This window comes from Sabethes cyaneus, chromosome 2 (genome assembly GCF_943734655.1).
Source record: "Sabethes cyaneus chromosome 2, idSabCyanKW18_F2, whole genome shotgun sequence".
NCBI classification, from domain to species: Eukaryota; Metazoa; Arthropoda; class Insecta; order Diptera; family Culicidae; genus Sabethes; species Sabethes cyaneus.
The window spans coordinates 86,904,606-86,927,448 of NC_071354.1; the positions used below are offsets into that span (position 1 = coordinate 86,904,606).

Sequence of the window (22,843 nt, forward strand, 5' to 3'; positions counted from 1 at the left end):
CGGCATAACGGAATATGACTTCGCGATAAGCGCGAACACAATATTTGCTGCGGGGGTTCGAGATAAATCGACAAAAGTGTACCAATAGTCTGTGAACGACTTCCGAATCTCACTCGTCTAAAAAACATCGACTGATCAGCTCGGAAGTTGAACGCTAACTGTATCAATCGCTAGGATGTTTAAAATCCTGTTCGAACTTGTTGGTTTATAATAATTCCATAGCTACTAGAATGTATTATTCATAATGATTTAATGACTTTTTTGAAATCTATGAATTCAATTTTATATTCATTTTATGTAAATGGCCTCTTTGAAAGAGTACATTTCCAAAATAACTAAATTTCTCAAGGGAAAGTAAAGCCACGTAGTACGTGACACGTACCATTGTTTTGCAAAAGAAATAGGTAAGCATTTTGCTGCTTGCAAAGTTACTATTTTTATTGTGTACTCAAAGTAATTGCAACAAATAACTGAGATATAAAAAAACATCTTTTTACAAACAACCGTGTAAATGAATTATTTATGTACGATAAAATTTTACTGTCAAAGCCAGTAAATGAAGCTCAAATGGAATCTTTTGTTCAGAAAATTGTCATACTTCTCGAGATGTATTCAAACTATACGAATCGAACAATTGGCTGATACTCACTGGTTTGCCTCGAGGGACTGAAGTGCGGCGAGTGGCCGCGCGGTATGTTAAGGTCGACCATATTGGATCCGGTGCTGCTGCTGCTGGTACTAGAACCGCTGCCCCCACCGGCTCCGCCACCGGGAACGGCACTGGTCGAACTGCGGAGCCTGGAGTTTCGTTTAAAGTCCGCTGCACCACCACTGGATGTCCGCCAGTGCTGGATGCTGGTCTTGGCAGTATTGTTGTAGGAGTACCGCGACGGTGACGAGTGAGGGCTACCGTGATGCCCCCGGTACGGGGGCTCACCTAGACCGCTGCCGGAGCCATCGTAGCTATAAGAGAAAGAAAAAAGGGAGAAAATACGCTAGGTTAGTTTTATTTCTAAAACAAAACGCTATGACTTAGGAGAGTATGAAACTTTTCACCAGCATGCCGCTGCGTAATTTGGGAGTCATTACGGCTTTCAGCAACACTATGGGGTGACTATAAACATAACTTCCGAGCGATGTCTTGAACGTGAATGTAGTGTTGACTGTGGGCATCGCAGAATTAGCAGTTTTATTTTATTAAACTCAATACAGTCCTCCTCGCTCTTTCTCGGGCAAAATACTGCCATGGACAGGTTCATCAATAAGCTACGTAATGATTGTTTTCCCGCTGGGCACATGTAAGTATCAAAGTCGTTTCTGCAGCAAACCAGCATACATGCTCTCCTATAGACCCCGGCAAGAGACATATTTTTACTGGCAGGAATCGCAACAACCACGCTTTGTCTGGCGAGGTCTGGTCGAAGTTTTGCTGCAGAGGTCATAAAAGAGGTGGTTGTTTTTTATTGTTATTGTAAAATCATCGCCCCGGCGAATGCGCAAGCTCCGACGACACAACGGAAGAATCTGTTGTGCTTTTTATTTTTCCTCTCCGAAACATTTAATTTCTTCAGTGCGCAGATAAATTCCATAGGTTATGGATCAACAGGGCACTTAACTGATGGGTTATTTTTAGCATCCGAAGGATGGTTATGGGTGAAGTTATTGTTGGTCGGTGTTTTTAGCTTTATACGTTGTTTGGGTATGTTCTTTTGAGTTTGAAATTCTCTAGCAAAAATGAACGATGCAGTACTGCTCTGGTTGAAGTACAAAAACTGGACAGCGGCATATGTCTCACACAACAACCATATGTTCTCCCATAACGTACAAAATATTACAGCGGATTTTATTATTTTGAAAACTAACAGCAACAAAACAACAACAATTCGTCAGGGTTATAACAACAACTTCGACTTTCGTCACTATCATATGTTAGATGACTTCGATTGCGCCAGCCTTTTGGCTAGTGTTTGTCACATTTTTCTGGGGATTTTTTTAAAAGAATTTTTCAAATACCTTCACGGTGATATCACTGAACGATGTCAATTCAATCATCACACGTAGGTACACATGCAAAAGTATGGTAAACATGATTGAATCATTCCTCACACTCAGCCGCAAGCTGCGTCGTGTATGACGATGTCAATAATTACCATAATTCCTTCAGGTTTTAAACTTGAAAGCTACTGGTCGGTGCAATGGTCTGCTTCATAATCCATGACAGCCACCAGTCGCAGTCGCTGTCGGCAGCGACGAGGCGGTTGGGGAGCTTGTTGTGCAGTTAGCAATTACTAAGATTTACATATGACCCACATTTTTGAACGACTCCGGTTTCAATAGACAGACAGAACACAACTTATTGTTATCACATGTTTCACCGTCAACTCCGCGTGTCTCGAAAGCGCATTCGTTGGCCGTATTCCCTACGCATTTTTCGGTACCCAGCACAAATGATGTCATTTTACTATAGGCGTACACGTGCGGGGGGAAATCGAGTGTGACATGTAAATCTGAATGCGCTCCGATTTAATGTATGTTTGCAGATAGGATTCCTACCTGAATGCAAAGCCATGGTACGGACGTATCGTAGGAAACATTTATATGAATCATAAAGGTGGGTGGGATAAAGCTATATTGCGAGTTTAAACGGCGCAGATAAATAGTCTTTCATATGCAGATGCACGGATTTGACATGCAATACCGGCACCAGGGCCACAGTAAATTGACAATTGATTGTATCTTCTCTCGAGTTCGTTTCAATATAAACTGTCTTACGTACGCGCTAGTTGTATTTAAAATTAAAATGTTATATTGGTACAGGATTTTAATTATTCATGGACTCACTGAACATTTCCTCAATTGTGTTCAAAACAAATTTTAGAGCACGTGTTTGATGTCCAGATAAATTTAACAGGTTTAGACACCGTGCAGTCGCGCCTGTAAAACAGGACACGCCATGGGTACAGGTTTTCATACGTGACCTTTCGTATAGTTGCTGCAGAATCAAAAACACCTTGACAGAAAAAAATACAGTGCAAAGCCTACGACTGACTGAACGACAAGTGCGCATGATACCTGTCGTGTATCCGCAGTCGTAATCATACATTTGCCATCGATTCTTATTGCATTGCCATTCCAATGCCAATGAGTGGTTGTTTCGATGGGACAAATTAACTGTCACGAAACTGTGCCGGATTTCGTTACCAGTTTAGTAGTTTGCATGATTCCTCCGCTGTACCTGCATACGTACACTAGTTTGGGCAAGCTTATCGAAGCAATTAATCTTAGCTGCAGTAACTTGTCGACAAGATACGGTTTACCTGTACGAACGGCAAGAGTTTCCTGCACGCTATTTAGAAATCACATCCAAAATTTCAATATATTTTCATTTCATTTAATTGAGTAAAAGTAGTTTTCGTGTTTATCTTCATCAGGGTGGATATAATAATGCGCTGTAATGACGAATTTAGATCTAACAGATCAATAGAATAATGCTTCGATCGAAATCATCATTATAACTATAAGCACCTCATTCTGTCTGTAATGAAAATCAGGCCTCTGACAGGATGTTATATTTTCGTGGCAAGAATCGCAGCTCGTTTCCTTCACACTCAAAGCTGAAGCTAATACATATGCCACCTAAACTACAACTGTTGCGAATAATGATATGAACAACGAGACACAAAGATGTACAGATATCAGTACTGGTTAAAACTCCTGCGCAGCAGTTGATAGTGGCTAATTATTTTGGAAAGAGAGGTACTGTCTGATAAGAAGAATGATCAATTGGATTAACCGAAAAAAAATTCGATACATACCAAAAATATATCGGGTTAATGGCAGGTGGGGTTCGCACTCCTACTCTCTCGGTTGGTACCCGAGTGTTTTACTAACTTAACTACCGTCAGTCATCCGCTATATTAGTGAATAATAGAATTGGGTAACTGCCGATATATGGAAGTGATAGAATTGGGGAGAATGTAACAAAATTAGGTAAAGGGTGTCCACGATAAAATTGCAACACACTCAAATTGCTCTAACTTTTGAACCGTTGGGTAAAATTAATTGAAATTTTGCATGAAGAAAGCTCAAAGTGCAACGTTTAAACCGTGGGAGTCATTTCATCAGGTGTGCAAAGATCTGAAAAATAGCGTCGAAAGAACAGCTCCTTCGCGAAACTGCACAAATACATCGAAATGAGAATCGGTCACATCGTGCCATCGGTAAAAATTTAAAAATCCCCAACTCTACGATTTCTCGTGTCATAAAACGGTTCGAAGAACGTCTGACTATCGATTGTAAACCATGATGCGGAGAAAAAAGTCATCCGTATACTGTTACGGATGCTACACCAGCGTAGTTGCCAAGAAATTTTTGATTTAGCAAGCAATTTGTTTATGTGGAAAGCATAGTACATCTTTGGTGACCACAGATACCATCATTGGTCAGGTGCAGATTGTCTCCAAAAGTCACTTCTCCTCAAGACCTCAAGCCCCCCAAATAAACCGGAGCTGCGGTTAATCGAGAAAACCGGGCTATTATGAAGCAGAATCTTCTAAAACGTTCCAAAGTAGTCAAAACAGCTGAAGAAAATAAGACAGCATGGGCAAATATGCAAAAACATGTCGATTTTGAGGTTGTGCAAAATCTCACAGGTGGGGTTGAGACCAAAGTACGGGCATTCGGATACGGAGGCGAAATTAATCAAAGTAAGGACGCTAAAACTAAAGTTTAATGGTTTCATTTGATACCCTGAAAATTTGTTGGCAATCGGATAAAAACTCGAACTTTGCGAATTAATGTTGTGTGTTGCAATTTTAACGTGGACACCCTTTATTAGACCACCTAATTTAGCTGGTGACCGTAGTTTAGTTAGTAAAACACTCGGGTACCAACCGAGAGAGCGTGGGTGCGAGTCCCTTTTTCCCTTGGTCCGATATATTTTTGGTCTATATCGAAGATTTTTCAGTTCATCCAATTGATCATTCGCGTAGATCTAAGTCAAACGATTATGATCGATGACCATACACGTGGAAAGGCTTCATGTACATACTAAAGCAGCTAAGATAGAAGGTGCGAACTTGAGCGTCTGCTCCCCAGTAGATGAGGGGCAACCCAAACAGTGTCTGTTCCGGAACGATCGGCTGAATATGAAACGCCCGCAATCTATACCTAAGATGGCAGACCGACCAGCAGCGTGATACAGGTAGGACCCCGATAAGGTAGTATACCGAAACTCTCATATACCACGAACGACAATCGATACAGCACAGGGCAAAGAACAAGGACGCGATTAGTGGATAACGATTGGACATTCGGTACCTGAAATGTTCCAACTCTTCATGAACCGGTACGAGCTGACTTGCTGGAGATCGCTGATATTCAGGAAGTTCGGTGGACAAATATCTGAGAATGGGAGTTCCGTGCAGAAGATACTATTGCAGGCGAGTGATTCTCGCTGAAACGGGGCCACTACTGACACAACGTCTTCAAATATTTAAACTTTTGCTCTTGATTGGTTTAAAATGGTTAAAAAAATAAGAATTGCACTTTTAATATCTCGAAACAGTAGTCCCCTCCTTGGCCATGGGGTCCGAAAGTTAAAAAAAGTAGAATTTTAAGCAAACCTTGACATCTACTTGACGTGATATTTCCTAAATTTTCCATGAGACAATTAACAAATAGCATGGTTCTGCAAAAAAGAAGAACAAAGCATTCAAATGGAGTAAAAAATTTATGGTGGTCATCTTGGATTTGGTCGCCATATTCTATTTTATCAAAAAGTCGCCGCCTTTATCAAGAGCCCCTCAACCGATTTTCATTTTAAGACCACCATTGGAAGGTTGAGAAAAAATACTATAAGAAACATTCATAAAATTAGATGTGTACACTCAAGTCGCTTTTTACGCGAAGGATACGTCCCGCGTAAATCAAAACCGCGTAAAGAAACCGCGTAAATTCCGAAAATCGCGTAAAAAACCGCGTTAATTCCGAAAACCGCGTAAATTCCGAAAACCGTGTAAAAAAACTGTGGATTTCAACACTACGCGAAAAAATAGACGTTTTGAGCACATCCGCGTAAATTCCGAAAACCGCGTAAAAAACTGCGTAAAAAAAACCGCGTAAATTCCGAAAACCGCGCAAAAAAATCGCGTAAAAAAACCGCGTATAAAAAAACCGCGTAAAAAGCGACTTCAGTGTATTGGTATTAATCAAAATGAAATGAATTATCTGTAGCAAGGTTCACAATTTTCATATATTTATTGTGAGGTTTCCATAGTTTGCTATGCAAAAAGCCACGGCTTTATAAAGAGGAAGGATAGGGTTTTCAAATGAAGTGAAAAGAAATGAACCGCCATCTTGGATTTGGCCATTTTGGCGATTTTTTGATAAAATTCAACATGGCGGCCAAATCCAAGATGGCCACTAATTTTGTTTCCACTTCATTTGAAAGTTCTACCCTTCCTCTTTACAAAACCGTGTCGTTTGCTGTTTATTTCAAAAGAAATTTTAAAAATATCACAAAAAGTATATGAAAATTGTGAACCTTGCTACAGATAATTGGTTGTTTCATTGAGTTAATGCAAATACACACCTAATTTTATGAATGTTTCTTATATTATTTTTTCTCAGCTTTTCAATGGTGGTCTTAGAATGAAATCCGGTTGGGAGGCTCATGGCGAAAACGGTGATTTTTTTATAAAATCTAATATGGCGACCAAATCAAACAAGGCCGCCAAAAATTTTTTTTTTTTACTCTATTTGAATCCGCTATTCATTTTCTTTACAGAACCAAGCCATTTATTAGTTGTTTCATTGCAAATTTAAAGAATATCACATAATGCAGATCTCATGGTTTGCTAAAAATTCAACCTTTTTTGAAACTTTCGGGCTCCTTGGCCAACGAGGGGACTACTGTTTCGAGATATTAAAAGTACAATTCTTATTTTTTAACCAAAGCAAAGCAAAGCAAAGCCTGGGTGCTAATTCCGTTATCGAAATTTAAGCTTCTGTTTTTATACGATAGACTTCGAAACCAGCTGTTAGAATACAGGACAGTGCGGGGTCAGTGCTACGATCCTATTGACTCTAACCGCCTCTCCCAGCCAAGATTCGAACATACAACGACTGGGTTATTAGACCAGCGTCTTACCTCGAGGCCAACTGGGACCATTCAAGTGCAAAGGTTCCAATATTTGAAGACCTTGTGTCAGTAGTGGCCTCGTTTCAGCGAGAATTACTCAGGCACTTCTTTCAAGTACCACGTCTATTACAGTAGCGGTAGAAAGGCAAATCGTGGAGTCGGTTTCATAGTGTTGGGAACACAAAAGCAACGTGGAGGCCCGTAGATGACCGTGTATATGTGTTGAGCATTGGCGGAACTAGGGGGGCTCAGCCCCCCCTAGGAGAGATTTATCCCCCTCCTAGAAAATGGACCTGGGCGACCAAATAAAATAGTTGAAAAAAATGCCGGGAGCTTTAGCCCCCTAGAAATGAGCGCTAGTTTTGCCAACGGTGTTGAGAACGTTTGCGTTTACGTTGACGTTAACGTACCGACAAATGATAAATCCGATCATGCTAAGGGCGAGTTCTATGACAAAGAGTGCATAAAACACGACCTGAAAATCATCATCAGAGATGCAAATGGGCAGATTAGGAGGAAAGAGTTTTTGAGTTCTATCATTAGAAGATATACTCGTAGCATTCGTCTATCGACCAATGCTAACAGTCTGATCCTTATAAACTTTGCCGCGGCCAGAGGAATAACCATTTGTAGCACATACTTTACTTCCTACGTCTAAATATCCGGAAACACACTTGGAGGCATCCAAATCGAACTCTGAGATCGATCATATCCTGATCGACGGTCAACACTTTTCCAATTTCATTGATGTATGGTCTTTTCAGGAACCTACTATCGACTCTGACCGCAATCTCGCTATGAGATTCGCGCAAGGTTGTCGGACGTGGCGAAGACTTGCACTGAGAGGGCGTTGCGTTTCAATATCGAGTGGTTGACGGCAGATGCGGCGTGGCCGCAGAATACGCCAGAAAGTTTGCTAAACGAATCGCAGAACGGCAGGAAGAAAGGAAAGAAGATATAAGTGGGCTGTGCAGGAGCATCCAGCCATGGGTATAAACGCTTTTCAGAACTTGACCCTTCATTATCGACAGACTTCGCGGCCGGTTATTAGAGTACAGGAGAATTACGGGGCTAGTGCAAAGATCCTTTTAACTCTGTAGCGGCACCGCTCAGTCGAGATTCGAACATACGACGACAGGAGTCATTGACATTGCCATTGAAGGAACTGCCAGAAAGGTGGTAGGCACGATACGCGGAAGACAGCGTAACAGCTGGTTTGATGCTTAATACCAGAAAGTGACAGATGAGTAAAGCCAGGCCAGGTGTCGCACAGTCTAAAAAACGCGAGTATGAGGAGCACGTGCTAGCCGGTGCAGAGGAGTGATTCGCCAGCAACGACAAACGGAGTCTCTCAAAATGTTGAGGTGCAGTAATTAATTTTGCTACTTCCAGACGCTGTTGAATGGAGAAATAAACATGGAGATCAACAGGAACAGGGTAAGAATTGTAAACGATAGTCAAGCCACCAACACAACCACCAATACTGGAGGAAGAACAAATGTCGAAGAAGTGATTGGACGGCCTCAATTGCCCGATTTTTAAAAAAGAACATGGAGTCGAGTATAAAAACTATCGGCGGATTATATTGCTATATTCTGCCTATTAGGTGCTCTTCCATATCCTGTTCTGTAGACTGATACCGTTAGTGGATTCCTTCGCCGAAGAGTACCAAGGCGGTTTTCGTGAGGATCGCTCCACGACGGATCAGATGTTTACCCTGCGTCAGTTTCTAGACAAGTTTCGGGAGTACAACTAGTAGACGCATCATCTGTTTGAGGACTTTAAGGCGGCGTACGATTCAGTCAATTGAAATGAGCTGTGGCAGATAATGCTAGAATATAACTTTCCGATGAAAATAGTTAAGCTGATTCGTGCGACGCTGGATGGGTCAACATCATGCGTCAGAATAGCGCACTATGGTCGAAAAAGCCAAAATTCCAGACAAAAATCAATATCTCGAAAACCATTGGCTCTACATATTTCATGTATTCAGAAGATTTTGTTTAGAAAAAAAGACCTATCTTTTGGTATAATTAGTTATTAGGGTGGTCCACTTTTACTCGTTATAAAAATTTTAACTTTTTTGTCTTGCGATATAGAGCAATACTTTCTACTACAAAGTTGTAAATAATTTATTTTGCAGAAACTTTGCTGAAGAAACCAAATTTGTATCTCATCTGTGTATCACTATACAACGAATTTTCTAGATTATGTCAGGGTGGATCTTGAAAAAGCAGTTTTTTTGCTCTAACTTTTTTATTTGAAAACCAATTTGAAAACTTTGTTCGGATGACTTTTAGAACGTAAAATAATGCATTTTTTACAACTTCTAGACAGTTGCTATCTATTGTCTGAAGGAAGATATTGAAGTTTTCAATTCAAAATATTGTAGTTTTCCACGGCGTCTTACACTTCCGTTGGCACATATTTTCGAAAACGGAATGAATGGTCTAAAAGTACGTATCTGGATTTACAAAATCCATGTAATGGCATTTGTCCAGACTTCTCCTATTCTGAGAAAAACGCATTTGAAAAGTTAGTATTTTTCCATATTCAGCCCCCTGTTGTCCAACGGTTCACCAATATCTACGATCCGCAGGGCCTGGGGAAAAGTTGGGTTCGAATTCTGTTATAATTGACTCCCATTATAGCTTGTTTTGTTCCATGTACCCGTAAGCGTTGCTTCAAAGGCCATCCCTTACCTGTTTTTTTCGCTCTGCAGACACTATAAGCACGTTTATTTCATAATTTTCTTCTACCGTCCCCTCCATCTATTGTAAAAAAACTACCATTATAAATATCGCAGGTAAGTTAGAAAACGACGCTTTAAAACCTTTTTATTAAAAAGTAATATTGGGGGTACTTTTAAAGAAATGGACAAACGCGAATTGTTTTCTTTGTGAAAAAATACGCAAGGAAACTCCGTCGAAAAAATCCGAAAAGTATGTGATGAAGTGTGAGGAATATTTCAACGCACCATTACTAATTCCTGGATAAAGTTTTGAAAATATTGCAATAATATCGAATGATTATGATGTCCCGACTACTTCATCGATTGATACCGCATTCTCATTAAACAAGTCTCATCGAGATACAAAAATTAATTTTATTTTATGCTGTGGACAAAATGCAGCCCGATTTTGTTTTGTATTGATAGGTCATCCTAAAAACATTTGGCCGAGTTGAGTGCTGAGAGAATGCGTAAAATCTCTCGTTATCAAGCCGTAGAAGTAAGCAACTGTGAGCTTATTCTGCTAGAATCAGTCTGCAAGGCGGCAAGCAAAATGGAAATACTTGTCTATACAGAATATTAAAAAAAATTATAGCAAATTCCAAAAACCTTGAAAACATTTTAGAATACCTCGAATTTATGTTAGTTTTCTTTCTAAAAAGATCAGAAGGTTTTTAAATAAGAAAACATACGCGATAGATCTACACGCTTAACGGGAAACTAGCAGTCATTAACTTTTCGTCGGAAAGCCCAATTCCAGAAGCAGTTTTTGGGCCCAAAAGCGGGATTCTGTTTACAAAAATGTAAATCCTGCGTTCTTTTTGCCAATCTGCACACTGAATATATTGAACAGAACGGAACAAAACACATGAACAGATTTTTGTTTCAATCAAAAATACTGCTTTTGAAATTGGCAGAATCGATGACGACTAATTCCGCCTTAAACAAAACTACGCAAGCGCAACACTTCAGTCCAGAGATGTAGAAATACTCTTTTTTTATAACTACTGTTTTTCATAACGATAGTTTTTTTTACAATAGATGGAGGGGACGGTAGAAGAAAGTAATGAAACAAACGTGTTTATAGTGTCTCCAGAACGAAAAAACAGGTAAGGGATGGCCCTTGAAGCAACGTTTACGGGTCCATGGAACAAAACAAGCTATAATGGGAGTCAATTATAACAGAATTCGAACCCAACTTTTCCCCCAGGCCCTGCGGATCGTAGATATTGGTGAACCTTTGGACCACAGCGGGCTGAATATGGAAAAATACTAACTTTTCAAATGCGTTTTTCTCAGAATAGGAGAAGTCTGGAAAAATGCCATTACATGGATTTTGTAGATCCAGGTACGTACTTTTAGACCATTCATTCCGTTTTCGAAAATATGTACCAACGGAAGTGTGAGACGCCGTGGAAAACTATTATATTTTGAATCGAAAACTTCTATATCTTCCTTCAGACAATAGATAGCAACTATCTAGAAGTTGTAAAAAATGCATCATTTTACGTTCTAAAAGTCATCCGAACAAAGTTTTCTAAATGGTTTTCAAATAAAAAAGTTAGAGCAAAAAAACTGCTTTTTCGAGATCCACCCTGACTTAATCTAGAAAATTCGTTGTATAGAGATACAAAGATGAGATACAAATTTGGTTTCTTCAGCAAAGTTTCTGCAAAATAAATTATTTACAACTTTGTAGTAGAAAGTATTGCTCTATATCGCAAGACAAAAAAGTTAAAATTTTTATAACGAGTAAAAGTGGACCACCCTAATGACTAATTATACCAAAAGATAGGTCTTTTTTTCTAAACAAAATCTTCTGAATACATGAAATATGTAGTGCCAATGGTTTTCGAGATATTGATTTTTGTCTGGAATTTTGGCTTTTTCGACCATAGTGTAGCGGGGGAAAGTTTAGCCGCTTACGTGACGTTGGATAGACTGAAGCAAGGCGATGACTCCGATATGCTCTCAATTAGACACAAAGTGACGCACGCGGGCAACAGCTAGTACATAATAAATATATTATCTACATTTTGCTGATAGTATGCGAATGTCTAGTTAAAAGTAAAAACAAATCGAGTGACGTTCCTAACTTGAACATGAAAGCTGCTCCGCTACTTATGCAATATGTTCGTAGCAAGCATCAAACAGCTCAATTGTCTATTTTACTAAAGCTGCTGGTCTTGTTGATTAGTACCATCTGTTGACGAGGCAGTAAAAGCATAATTTCGAAATTCGATTTTCTTACATTCACTGACATTGAACGCAAAAATATCTACTGCCTAGATTTGAACTTAAAAAATGCTAGCACGGTACAGCATACGTTAAAATCTAACCTTACAAGCTCATCATTGAAAGAAAAAATTTCAAAATGAAAACGCTGAAATTGGAAACGACAATTTAAGCGTCCCATAGCAGCAACACAAACAGCTAATATAATGCTTTAATTTATCGTTTTCGGCAAAGAAAGAATCACGCAAAGGAAACGGTATTAATCATGAAAAATGTGCAAATTGTGACGTAAATATTCTACAAACTTAGTCGCTGCACACATCAGCCATTGGTTGTCGGAAAATTTTTACACGCTGTCATTCGCCGTACTTTTCAACCGACTAACGAAACGAATGGCACCTCCTGCCGAACATCATAACATTTATGAAGAAGAACCGCATGCCGCATCATGTCGGTTACCGGGTTGACATGGTCAGTCGTGCCGTGCCGTGACAAAGTTCGAGTGAAATGGGAAAATCCCGCGAGTTACGTTATGTTTATTTACTGTTCCATGTCCAGTCCACCACACCAGTCTGTGTAGTTCAGGAAGTGGCGCAAGTCATTCACATTTACATACATCATCATGGCGCACCAAGTGTACCAAATGTAGGAGACTAACGAGCATTTGTTCGCCGAAGCAAACAAATGAAGCGGGCGTACAGCTGAAGACAGGGTTAAGTCACAGATTAATAGACCTACTTTTTTTTAAAGAAAACTTGCAATTGCAATTTTCAATGCACGCAAGGAAACACGACTGACGGAAAGTTTGACAACTACAATGTAGTGAACCAAAAATGTCTTTTATCAGTGTGGTCTAGTTGATTACGAATATAACCTATCTTTACATCTGTGAACAGGTCGTGAATGCAGCCAATAGACTCATAATGTCGTACGGGGATAATATTATGATCATGACGGCGATGACGAGATTGTCGACATTTCGCAATTGAATTGCTTGCCTAGGTACTAGGTTCTGACCGAGATCGTTAGAGACGGACCTGATGTCCGGTTCGGGTGTGTTATGTGTTGTATATTGTATAGTTATTGAAAATTAAGTGTGCTCAGGTTTGTAGTACTTACACATTGTTCAGGAAGTCTGAGCAATACTGTGCACCACTCAACGACCTTGGTTTTAACAGTCAATTGGTTGCCAATTGAAGATAATGACAGATTGGCGAAAAAAGACTTCTCGCGTAATCTAACGTGTCAAATCCACATTCTATACCTTATTTACTATACCTTTCAATAATAATTTGAACAGCAACAACAGCCAAGTATCGTAGTTTTTAGAGTAATAGAATCGAAAGAACAACAAAGAGCCAACGCTTACCTTTTCCTGTAGATCCACGTATTGACGACATCCGGAGTGTTGGCCCGCCGGAGTACCCCCCGAAATGAGGAGGACTTCCGCCGTAGAAAGTTACCACCACCGGACAGTTGATTCGGGGTCACTCCGTTGCTGCTGCCGCCGCCGCTGGGACAGCACGGTGGCGGTTTGCTTTGTACCGAACCGCTGGCGCTGCGCTGGCTGGCCGTCCGTTCCCTTCTTTGCAGCAGCCGGTAATGGTTTTCCAGCAGTGACTGCATTCGGGAGCCAGATGACAGGGACGAGGATGATGTCAGCGAACCGGACGACGGTGAACCCTGACTGCTGGACGAGATTACGATAGCCGAAAGGTGTGACAGATTGTCACTGGTGCTCTCGAAAATGTTGGCGAAATTTTTGCTCGATGACATCAGCTGACCGAGACTGTCCAGGTCACCGGTGCTCCAGCTACGGTGCGTGTATTGAAGGTGTCGCAGGAAATGCTCACTTTTCCAGTTGGCTCGAGAGGAAAGATTCGGTTCGCTGCTGGCGCGGCAGCCAGTTGGGAACATCGCCTGGGTGGAACTCTGGGACGGAGTTTCGGGGTCGTATCGTTGCATCTTTTTGAGGTACTCAAATTTAAATTTATTGTTTCCCGTGGGTTTGCTTTCGGATGGAGAGCTACTGTCCTCGGAGGGTGAATAAACGGGCGATGGGCGGAAATGGCACTCGTGACGTTTATGACGTCTGACCGATAGATTTAGGCTTCTCCGTTGGAGAAGGAACCGCTGAAAGAGGTTGGCCGAGCGGGTCTTTTTAGCACGATCGCCACTCCCCGACCCGGCGGGAGGTGGCGGCCGTGTGCTAACGACTAGTTTTTTCGGCTGTGCAGCGTGATTATTGTTGTTTATGTTTTTAGTTTCACAACAGGCGACCGATTCGCTGCGCGTCGTTTTAGCTTTCGACGCTGGTGGTGGTTGCGAGTCTTTAGCGGCAGTTGTTAAATTTGACGTTGACAGTAGCATCTTGGTGCTGGGAGCATTATTTCCTAATGACGAGTTTGCGACGCTCGGCGTCATCGTCGTAGTCTGAGTCGAAGGAGTTCCATTTCGGGTGGATATTTTTAGTTTTTCTTCGTTACGCTTCCGCGCGTGTTCCCTGAACTGGCGGTTCACTAGTTCGCTATTAATATCGTATCTCATTAGCACTGGATAGAACTCGGAGTTGTCTACGATGATGATCGATTTGTTGGATGAGTCGACATGGCAGTTTGATTCGCTCTCCGACTGTCTCGATCCGTTTTGCAAAAGTGCATCGTCCGTGCTGAGTGGTCTTTTGAGAAGCATTGGTTCCAGTGCCTGTGAGTCAACCAGTAGCATCGCTTTGCTGTCTCCCTTGAATGCAGAGGTATCACTGGAGAACGTCTTCTTTTCACCGAAGGGTTTTTGACTAAAATAGAAATCATGAAAGTCTTTTGCTTCCGCATTGAATTCATCGCCTGACTGCTGTTTCTCCCGACCGCGCTTGTAAATTTCGTCCTCCAATTTGCGAATCATGTTGAGATCAAACTTTGCACCACGTCCTCGTGCTGATGGTTCGTTACCATTCGGGTCGGACAAGCCACCGTGATTGACAGCATAATTCGTGCTATGTCGGCCACCTACACCGCCTCCTCCGCCCCGGTTTGCCTCCAGCTGAATCGATCCTTGGCTCAGTGACTTCTTGAAGAAACCGGAGAAACTGAGCGGCCTTGACCAGAGCTTATTGCGGCCACATTTAATGCGATTTTTGTCCAGATCAATCACCTTATTTCGCATAACTACACTTTCTTTTGTCTGCTGCTGCTGTAGCTGCTGCTGGTGCACCGGTGGCACATTCTGCTGCCGGCTGACATCATCGATAAGTGATACATGCCGTCGACCTTCCACCGACGGCTCGACCGTTACTGACTGCGGCGGCGGCGACGACGGTGGCGTTGGTTGCGTCGGTATCGTCATTCGCGAACGCTGATGATACCGGTCGCCATTTATCGCCATTTGATTGCTGAACAGCACACCACTCATCATAGCGTTTCTATCCCCCCCGTTCACCATCGTCGGTTTTTTTTATTATTATTTTGTTATTTTGTTGGCACTATGCGATCGTATTCATTCGAACTTTTGAATAATAACGTTTGATGACACTTCGTCTAGCCTAGCTTCATGCTGGGCGTATTCTAACTAACTGTTTGAGAATGGTGAAAAGCTGAGAGTTAAAAGGAAATGGGGTGACGTTTTCAGAGGATTTAATAACGGTCTTTCATGGAATCTGCATTATGCAAAGTGTTGTTTGAAATGCAAATTTTTCGCAATTTTATTTGCACGTAACACTTTGAGTGGAGTGATCTGTTTTAGGTCTTATAAAAAATAACACAAATATTGTTCTTTAGTACAATTTTTCTTTCACTCAGAAATATTGTTAACCAACCAGAATTAATTGTTACACATTTCGTAAAATCACGTCTCACAGGTTTTTTGAAATAATATAAATTTTTTTCTCTTGACTCGTAAAGGTTAATTGACCTGTAAAAAAGATCCTTCTCCGGAGACTTTCATTCAAAACGCAAAATTTTTCATTGTTTGCAAATTTCACCTGGACACAAAACAAACAGATGATTTTTATTATAATGTTGATTAAAAAGACAATTTACATAACGTGTAAAAATTCTTCTTACAAGATAACACTTTCATGCGGATTTCCATGGTAGTTAAAATGATTAAAATTAGGTCACTGTCCACACTGACCATTGAATCATCACTGAGGAATGCAAAATTATTCAACGATTTGCAAAAAAAAACACCTTTTCTGACACAACAAGATGCACATGGTTCACAAAGTCCGACATCACAAATGAATTCGTTTCTTATCATCCCAACAATTTGTTCACTGACGCCACCGGACAATTCCGGCGAATTCCTTGACGACACAACTAAAGTGGATGGCTGGATGGCGATGCAACGCGATGATTAGGTATTTTATCATTTCGCTTTAAATTCACGCGATTAACCTGATACGTAAGCGCCTTCAATTTCTTGTGCACTTCAAGTAAGCTCAGCAGAGCACACACTTGTCAAAACAAAACACTCCAGAAGACTGTGGACTTAACTTTTTTTTCTTCTTGTCAACACGATGACTTAATACACCACACGACGGATCGGTCGGTGTCGACCGGAGGAGCGCTGGCAGAAGCTTTGTCAAGGTATCCGCCTGACTTTGCCGGTAGCCGCGCAAATAGAACTGCGGGATTAGCGAAAACTTTTGATTTATGCTGTCATCATTGCTTAGCATTGGCGAAGGAACACGGAACGCGGGTGTAAAACTAACTCTGCACTAACGCGAAAACGAGTTTGAAGATCTAGTGGCACCACCGACCGCCACTCCAGCCAGTAGTGAAGGGCTGCCCCGCTAGTCGCGTAGGAAAGTTGCGTGCCCGGCCGAAACCAACTGCAACGTTCACTCGTCGCTGGTGACGATGATAAATTGAAGCTGTTCGATGGCTTCGAGTGTGCTTGCGGCCGATTATCGGTTGGCCCCTTCTACAGAAAAAAAGCGAGAGAGAAAGATAGATAGGAGAGAAAGAGCCGCACGCGAGCGAAAGACAAAACCTGCAGCCGTTGCGAACGCCAAAAATTTGCACAGTGGGTGAGGGTAAGATTGGCACGAATAAAAAACAAGATGACAATTCGAACACAAAAGCTCTATTACTTGAAGGTGGAGTTCAATTTGGTGACATTCAGATTATGATGTCAACGTCTTTTCAGTCAAGGCAACATTATGGATTCGTTCTGAATGGGATGATCGTGGGTGACAAGTTTTGACCTGCGGCTCTGATTTTGCGAATGGAGCTCAAGTTGGCCATCAATTGAAATTTCCTTTGATTATTGTGTGTAAAATTTTCTGCTTAGAATTAATCCTGAAAATAAACAAAAGAAGAATTTTCTCTTATTCCATCAACTGTGCGACCGCGATAGAAAATTACCGATTCTATTAGCTCCGGTTCGCGTCAGAACGAAGAAAAGGCGGCTGCTGCTGATTGGCAACGGAGTAAGCAAGCAAGCTAAGAAGATTGAGTGTTTGCGGTGGTTGTTCATAGATCTACTTCCACTAGGACTGACTGGTTGGTCCTATCTTACAGAAATCGAGAACCGCGACAAGCTTGAAGCGTGTCAGCAGCTGCCGGCTGTTGCGGTCGTGGATGACACCTACGCGCAATCTACACGAACATCGATGCAGATAGATAGTTGTTACGATGGGACGGGTGAGTGCGTGGGCAAAAACTATCGATTCGTTACGGTCGGTTCGGACGAAGGACAGAGATCGACTAGGCGGGATTGTTTTCAGAATAGCGATTATGAAGTTGTTCGACGACCGACGTTCTGGCATTCTGCCTAGTTTCATTCAGAACCGTTCGAATGAAAAATAAAAGTTGAGGGGGAAGTCTTTTTGCGGTGGAGGCTTTGCCTAAATTTGAATCTTCGTGAATAATAAATTCTTTTTGAGCGGATCTCGGCGAGTTTGGCTGAGTCATTGAAAGCGGCTTAACGTGATAATTCCTGTAGCACGGAATTCAGCATGTAGTATCAAAAGCCATGACATAATTTGGTGAAATAATAATTTAGTTACACTACATTGTGGTCCAAAAGGGCGAAAAATGGAACTTTTTTCCAAGCCTCTTTTGTTCTTATCTCTTTTGTCGTAATATCTTCTAAGCTTTTATTTATATGAATTCCCTCCATAATTTGCAAGTGTCAAATTTTAGCCATAACTTACTGCACCTACTTAAAACAGGAATAGAGACATTGTAGATTTGGCAAAGTTGTAGATCATATAAAAACAAGCATGTTTGCCAAAGAAATGACTTTTCTATATCCATCGGATGCAGAGTTATAGAGCATTAACTTTAAAAGTTCCTTAAAAATTAGTTTTTCATACTTACAAATATTTAACGAACAAATTATTACTAACATGAAAGCAAAGGATACTGGATTGGACTACAATGCATTGCATGTTGAAATAGAAAAATAATATTTGAAAAACACAATAGGCCGTATGAATAAAAAAGTTAGAGCATAAGATTTTCGAATTCAAGCTAAAATGTTAAGTTACGATTAACAATATCGCAATAATGCAATAACAGTGGAACAGTAATGTATTTTTGATCAGCCATTGGGTTGTTCAAAAATAATCATAATGTTTAATTGTTGTTTCTTTCAATGAAAAATACTGACGATTTTAAATTCAGACGGCTTCCTAAAAAAATAAGTTCATTTGAAAATAATCTTTAAAAACGATTTTACGTTTATTCTTTAGAATTGAGCAAAAGAGCAGAAGTTGTGTTAAGTAAAATTATTCCCAGAATTCAATTGCTGGCGCACCTACCTGTATCTATATTTTCAATAAATCTCTCGTGCAAAGAAAATTTCCGAAGGTTAGAAAAGCATTTCCGGTTTTTAGGAGCGGCCGTCGCAGAAGTGTCAGGAAGTACTGTGGTAGGGGGGCCCTGTAGCCGCAAGGTTACCTAGTCTGCCTTGACAAGCGAGTGGTCGTGGGTTCGAATCTTAGTAGAACCAGGCCATTCGATGTTAAGTGACTTTAGCATGGGTTTATTCTCAGGCCCCTCCACATCCTTCCTACTGCATTCTGCATTTACTAACAATGAAAGCCTCTTGCCAGGGCAAGTTATAAGAGTGGCACTTGCTTGATGTGCGAATGAAGCCTCTTGTTCAAGGGCAAATTATAGCTTGTTCCACTTCCTGGTTCTAGGAACGAGATTAGTAATGCATAAGTAGTAAGGAACACATACATACACACATACACACCCTCACTCTGTGCTGTACTCTGCTTTACCGACCATGAAGCCTTTAGCCGGGACTGGTTATAAGAATCACACTTGCTCGAGGTGCGAATAAAGCCTCTTGTCCAAGGACAAATTGTAACTAATCTCCGCACTTCCTGGCTCTAGAGCTAGATTGGTTGAAAAGTAGTAAGAAGCGTAGAGGAAAAAAAAGGGTGAAAACACACCGACACTTTAAGCACGGATAATAAAAGCAGTTCGCTCACTCTATAGCGATACTGCAATAACAACGAAGTGCGGAACAACACCTGGATAACATCACAATAGATCAAAATGCTGGTCGTAGTGATAATATCCACACACAAATAAAAGTACTGTGGTATAACAAGTAAGTCTGTTGCCTCCAAGGTATTGGACTAATTGTGAGGAGCTCTGGCTGGTAAACGGCTGGGTAATGCGTACCATCGGTGCCTTGCGCACTGGGCGTAAAATAGACACCACAGTGGTCCACTGCCTCTTACCCAGCAATTCCTACTCCTACCTCCTCGTGGTACCAGCCGGGATACGAGCAACATCGGTGGAGAGCGGGTAACCAATCCCGGTGGAAACCAAGGTCGTATGCCGATAGGGGAGGAGGGTTCCTTCGAGCTACGTTGGCCCTCCGGTGGTACTGTGGGGTTGGTTGCGAGCTTTGCAAGCCTGAACCACTAAAAAATCAAAGCATTGGACTTCGTAGGTAATAATAACTCTAACTGGAACAATCGGCAAAGACCCAGGCGACGAAAACGGACGGTTGGAAATTAGGAACATGGAACTGTCGGTCTCTAAATTTCTTTGGAAGTACTCACGTGCTTTCTAAAGAAGTGAAGAGCCGCAAGTTCGACATTGTAGCGCTGCAGGAGGTATGCTGGAAAGAAACGAACGCGAACGTGAATACGACCGCTGCCCAAGACATGATGTCAAAATTATCATCGGGGACTGTAATGCTCAGGTTGGTCAGGAGGATGAATTCAAACCGGGGATTGGACGATTCAGCGCACACCCGCATACAAACGAAAACGGCCTAAGACTTGTTGACTTCGCCGCCTCCAAGAACATGGCCATACGTAGTACCTTCTTCCAGCATAACCTCTACCTTGGAATGGCGTGAAAACAGCCATTAACAGCGGAGCGGAGAACGTCCTAGGCCGTGTGGCACCGAATTGACGTAACGAATAGTTTGACGAGGAATGCCAGCAGATATTAGCTGAGAAGAACGCAGCGTGGGTACAAATGCTGCGTAGAGCCACCCGTCAGAATGTGGAGCGATACAAACAGAAGCGAAGACAGCAAACCCGACTCTCTAAGGAAAAGAAGCGCCACCAAGAGGAGAAGGAATGCGAAGAACTCGAACAGCTGTACCGTTTTCACGACACACAAAGTTCTATCAGAGACTCAACGGATCTCGCAAAGGCTTTGTGCCGTGGGCCGAAATGTGCAGAGATAAAGATGGAGGTATTTTGTCTGACGACTGTGCGGTGATCGAAAGGTGGAAGCAGCACTACGATGAGCACCTGAATGGCGTGCCGGCGGAAGACAATGATGGCGGAGGAAGTGACCATATTGCATTGGTGTAGCAAGCAACGAAGATGTGCCACTCCCATCGATAAGGGAAGTTAAGGAAGCCATCCAGTGGTTGAAGAATAACAAAGCAGCGAGAAAGGACCCAGCTAGCATTTTCATATGTATAAAAAAGATAAAAATCAGCATTACGTACAGATATACAGGCTAATAAATCGTATTTGATGCGCAAAATTGGCATATCCGTACCATTTTGGAGGCGATATACGTGATTACGAATAGTTTTAAGCGTTACGACTATATAAGTATTTATATATGATAATATCCGATTAAGCGCGAGTCGCTTCGTACTACTATACGATTTTGCGCTGAAAATCGTATGTATGTCAGTTATTATCATTATATACGATAGAAAATCAACTTGGTCCCACTTTATCCAGCTTTAGTTACGATTTCGAATTTGTTAGGAGATATTTACGATAATTTTCGTACATTGATATACGAGTTGGTGCTGGCTGGGGATGACATTGGAACGGAACCCGGGCAAGTTGGCCGGCTGTCTGCATCAACTGATTGTCACGATTTGGGAAACGGAACGACTACCGGAGCAGTGGAATAAGGAAGATCTGCCCTATCTACAAGAAAGGTAACGCCTTTCTGGAGCTGGATTGTGAGAACTACCGAGCGATCGCTATCCTGAATGCCGCCTACAAAGTGCTGTCCTAAGTCATCTTCCACCGACTATCGCCAATAATCAATAGATTTGTGGGAATTTACCAGACCGGCTTCATGGAGGGTCGGTCTACAACAGACCAAATCTTCACCCTGCGGCAGATCCTTCAGAAGTGCCGCGAATTGCGAGTCCCCACGCACCACCTGTTCATCGATTTCAAAGCCGCATATGATAGCGTAAACCGACAAGGGCTATGGAAAATTTCGAACGAAAACGGCTTTCCGGGTAAGCTTACTAGATTTATCATGGCTACGATGGTTAGGATCCAGTGCTGTGTGAGAAGAAGATGGTCTTTCCTGCCTGCTATTCAACATTGCGCTTCTTGAAGGTGTTATAAGACAAGCGGCGATCGAAATGCGGGGCACGATTTTCAATAAACCCAGTCAATTTATCTGCTTTGCTGACGACGTGGATGCTGTCGGCAGAACATTTGAGGTGGTGGAAGATCAGTGCACCAGAATAAAACGCGAAGCAGAGAAGATTGGATTGAAGATAAATACGTCTAAAACGAAGTTGCATGGATAAAATCGTACCTGCAGGATCGTAAAATTGCTGTGAAGGTGGGAACGTCGCAATCTCGCTGGTTTAGTAACAACTCCGGAGTCCCTCAAGGAAGTATCTTGGGGCCTTTACTGTTTTCGTTGTTTATCAACGATGTTACAAAGTTATTACCTCGTGGCATACGACTGTTGTATGCCGATGACACAAAAATCTACCAGGTTATTCAAAGCTACGACGATTGCTTGAGACTCCAAGCGTTAATTGTTTTGTTCGCTGAATGGTGCAACTTTTTGACATTAAGCATCGCCAAATGCACTGCCATGAGCTTTCACAGCAAAAACAGCCTTTGTTGTTTGATTACCACGTTGATGGAATATCCCTATTACGCAAGGAAGTTGTTACAGATCTAGGTGTTATTCTGGATGCTCAATTGACATTCAGACAACATTACTTCATGATCATTAACAAGGCGAATCGGGCAACTTGGCTTAATTTTGAGAATTTGAAAAGAATTTGAGGATCATAGAACCTTGCTGACCCTCTATTGCTCGTTGGTACGCTCAATTCTGGAGTTTGCCTACGTTATTTGGGACTCGTATTAAGACATCTGGGTGAAACGTATTGAACGTATTCAAAAACGTTTTATTCATCGTCTTTGCCGCACCCTGCCATGGAGAAATCCCGAGAGCTTACCACCTCTACACTCTTTTTGGAATAAAACCGCTCGAACAGCGACGCAAGGATATAATATCTCAATTGGCCAA

At 41.7% G+C, this 22,843-nt stretch overlaps 1 protein-coding gene across 2 annotated transcripts in view; it reads right to left on the reverse strand.

Annotated features, from left to right (window-relative positions):
* LOC128738754 (uncharacterized) overlaps nt 1-22,843 on the reverse strand; it is a 74,629-nt gene that overhangs the window by 39,514 nt on the left and 12,272 nt on the right. For both annotated transcript variants that reach the window (XM_053834108.1, XM_053834107.1), the window contains exons 2-3: nt 13,477-15,696; nt 650-963 (exon numbers count right to left, since the gene is read on the reverse strand). In XM_053834108.1, the coding sequence (XP_053690083.1) occupies nt 650-963; nt 13,477-15,545 (2,383 nt within the window). In that variant the 5' untranslated portion in view covers nt 15,546-15,696. The remainder of the gene's footprint in view (nt 1-649; nt 964-13,476; nt 15,697-22,843) is intronic.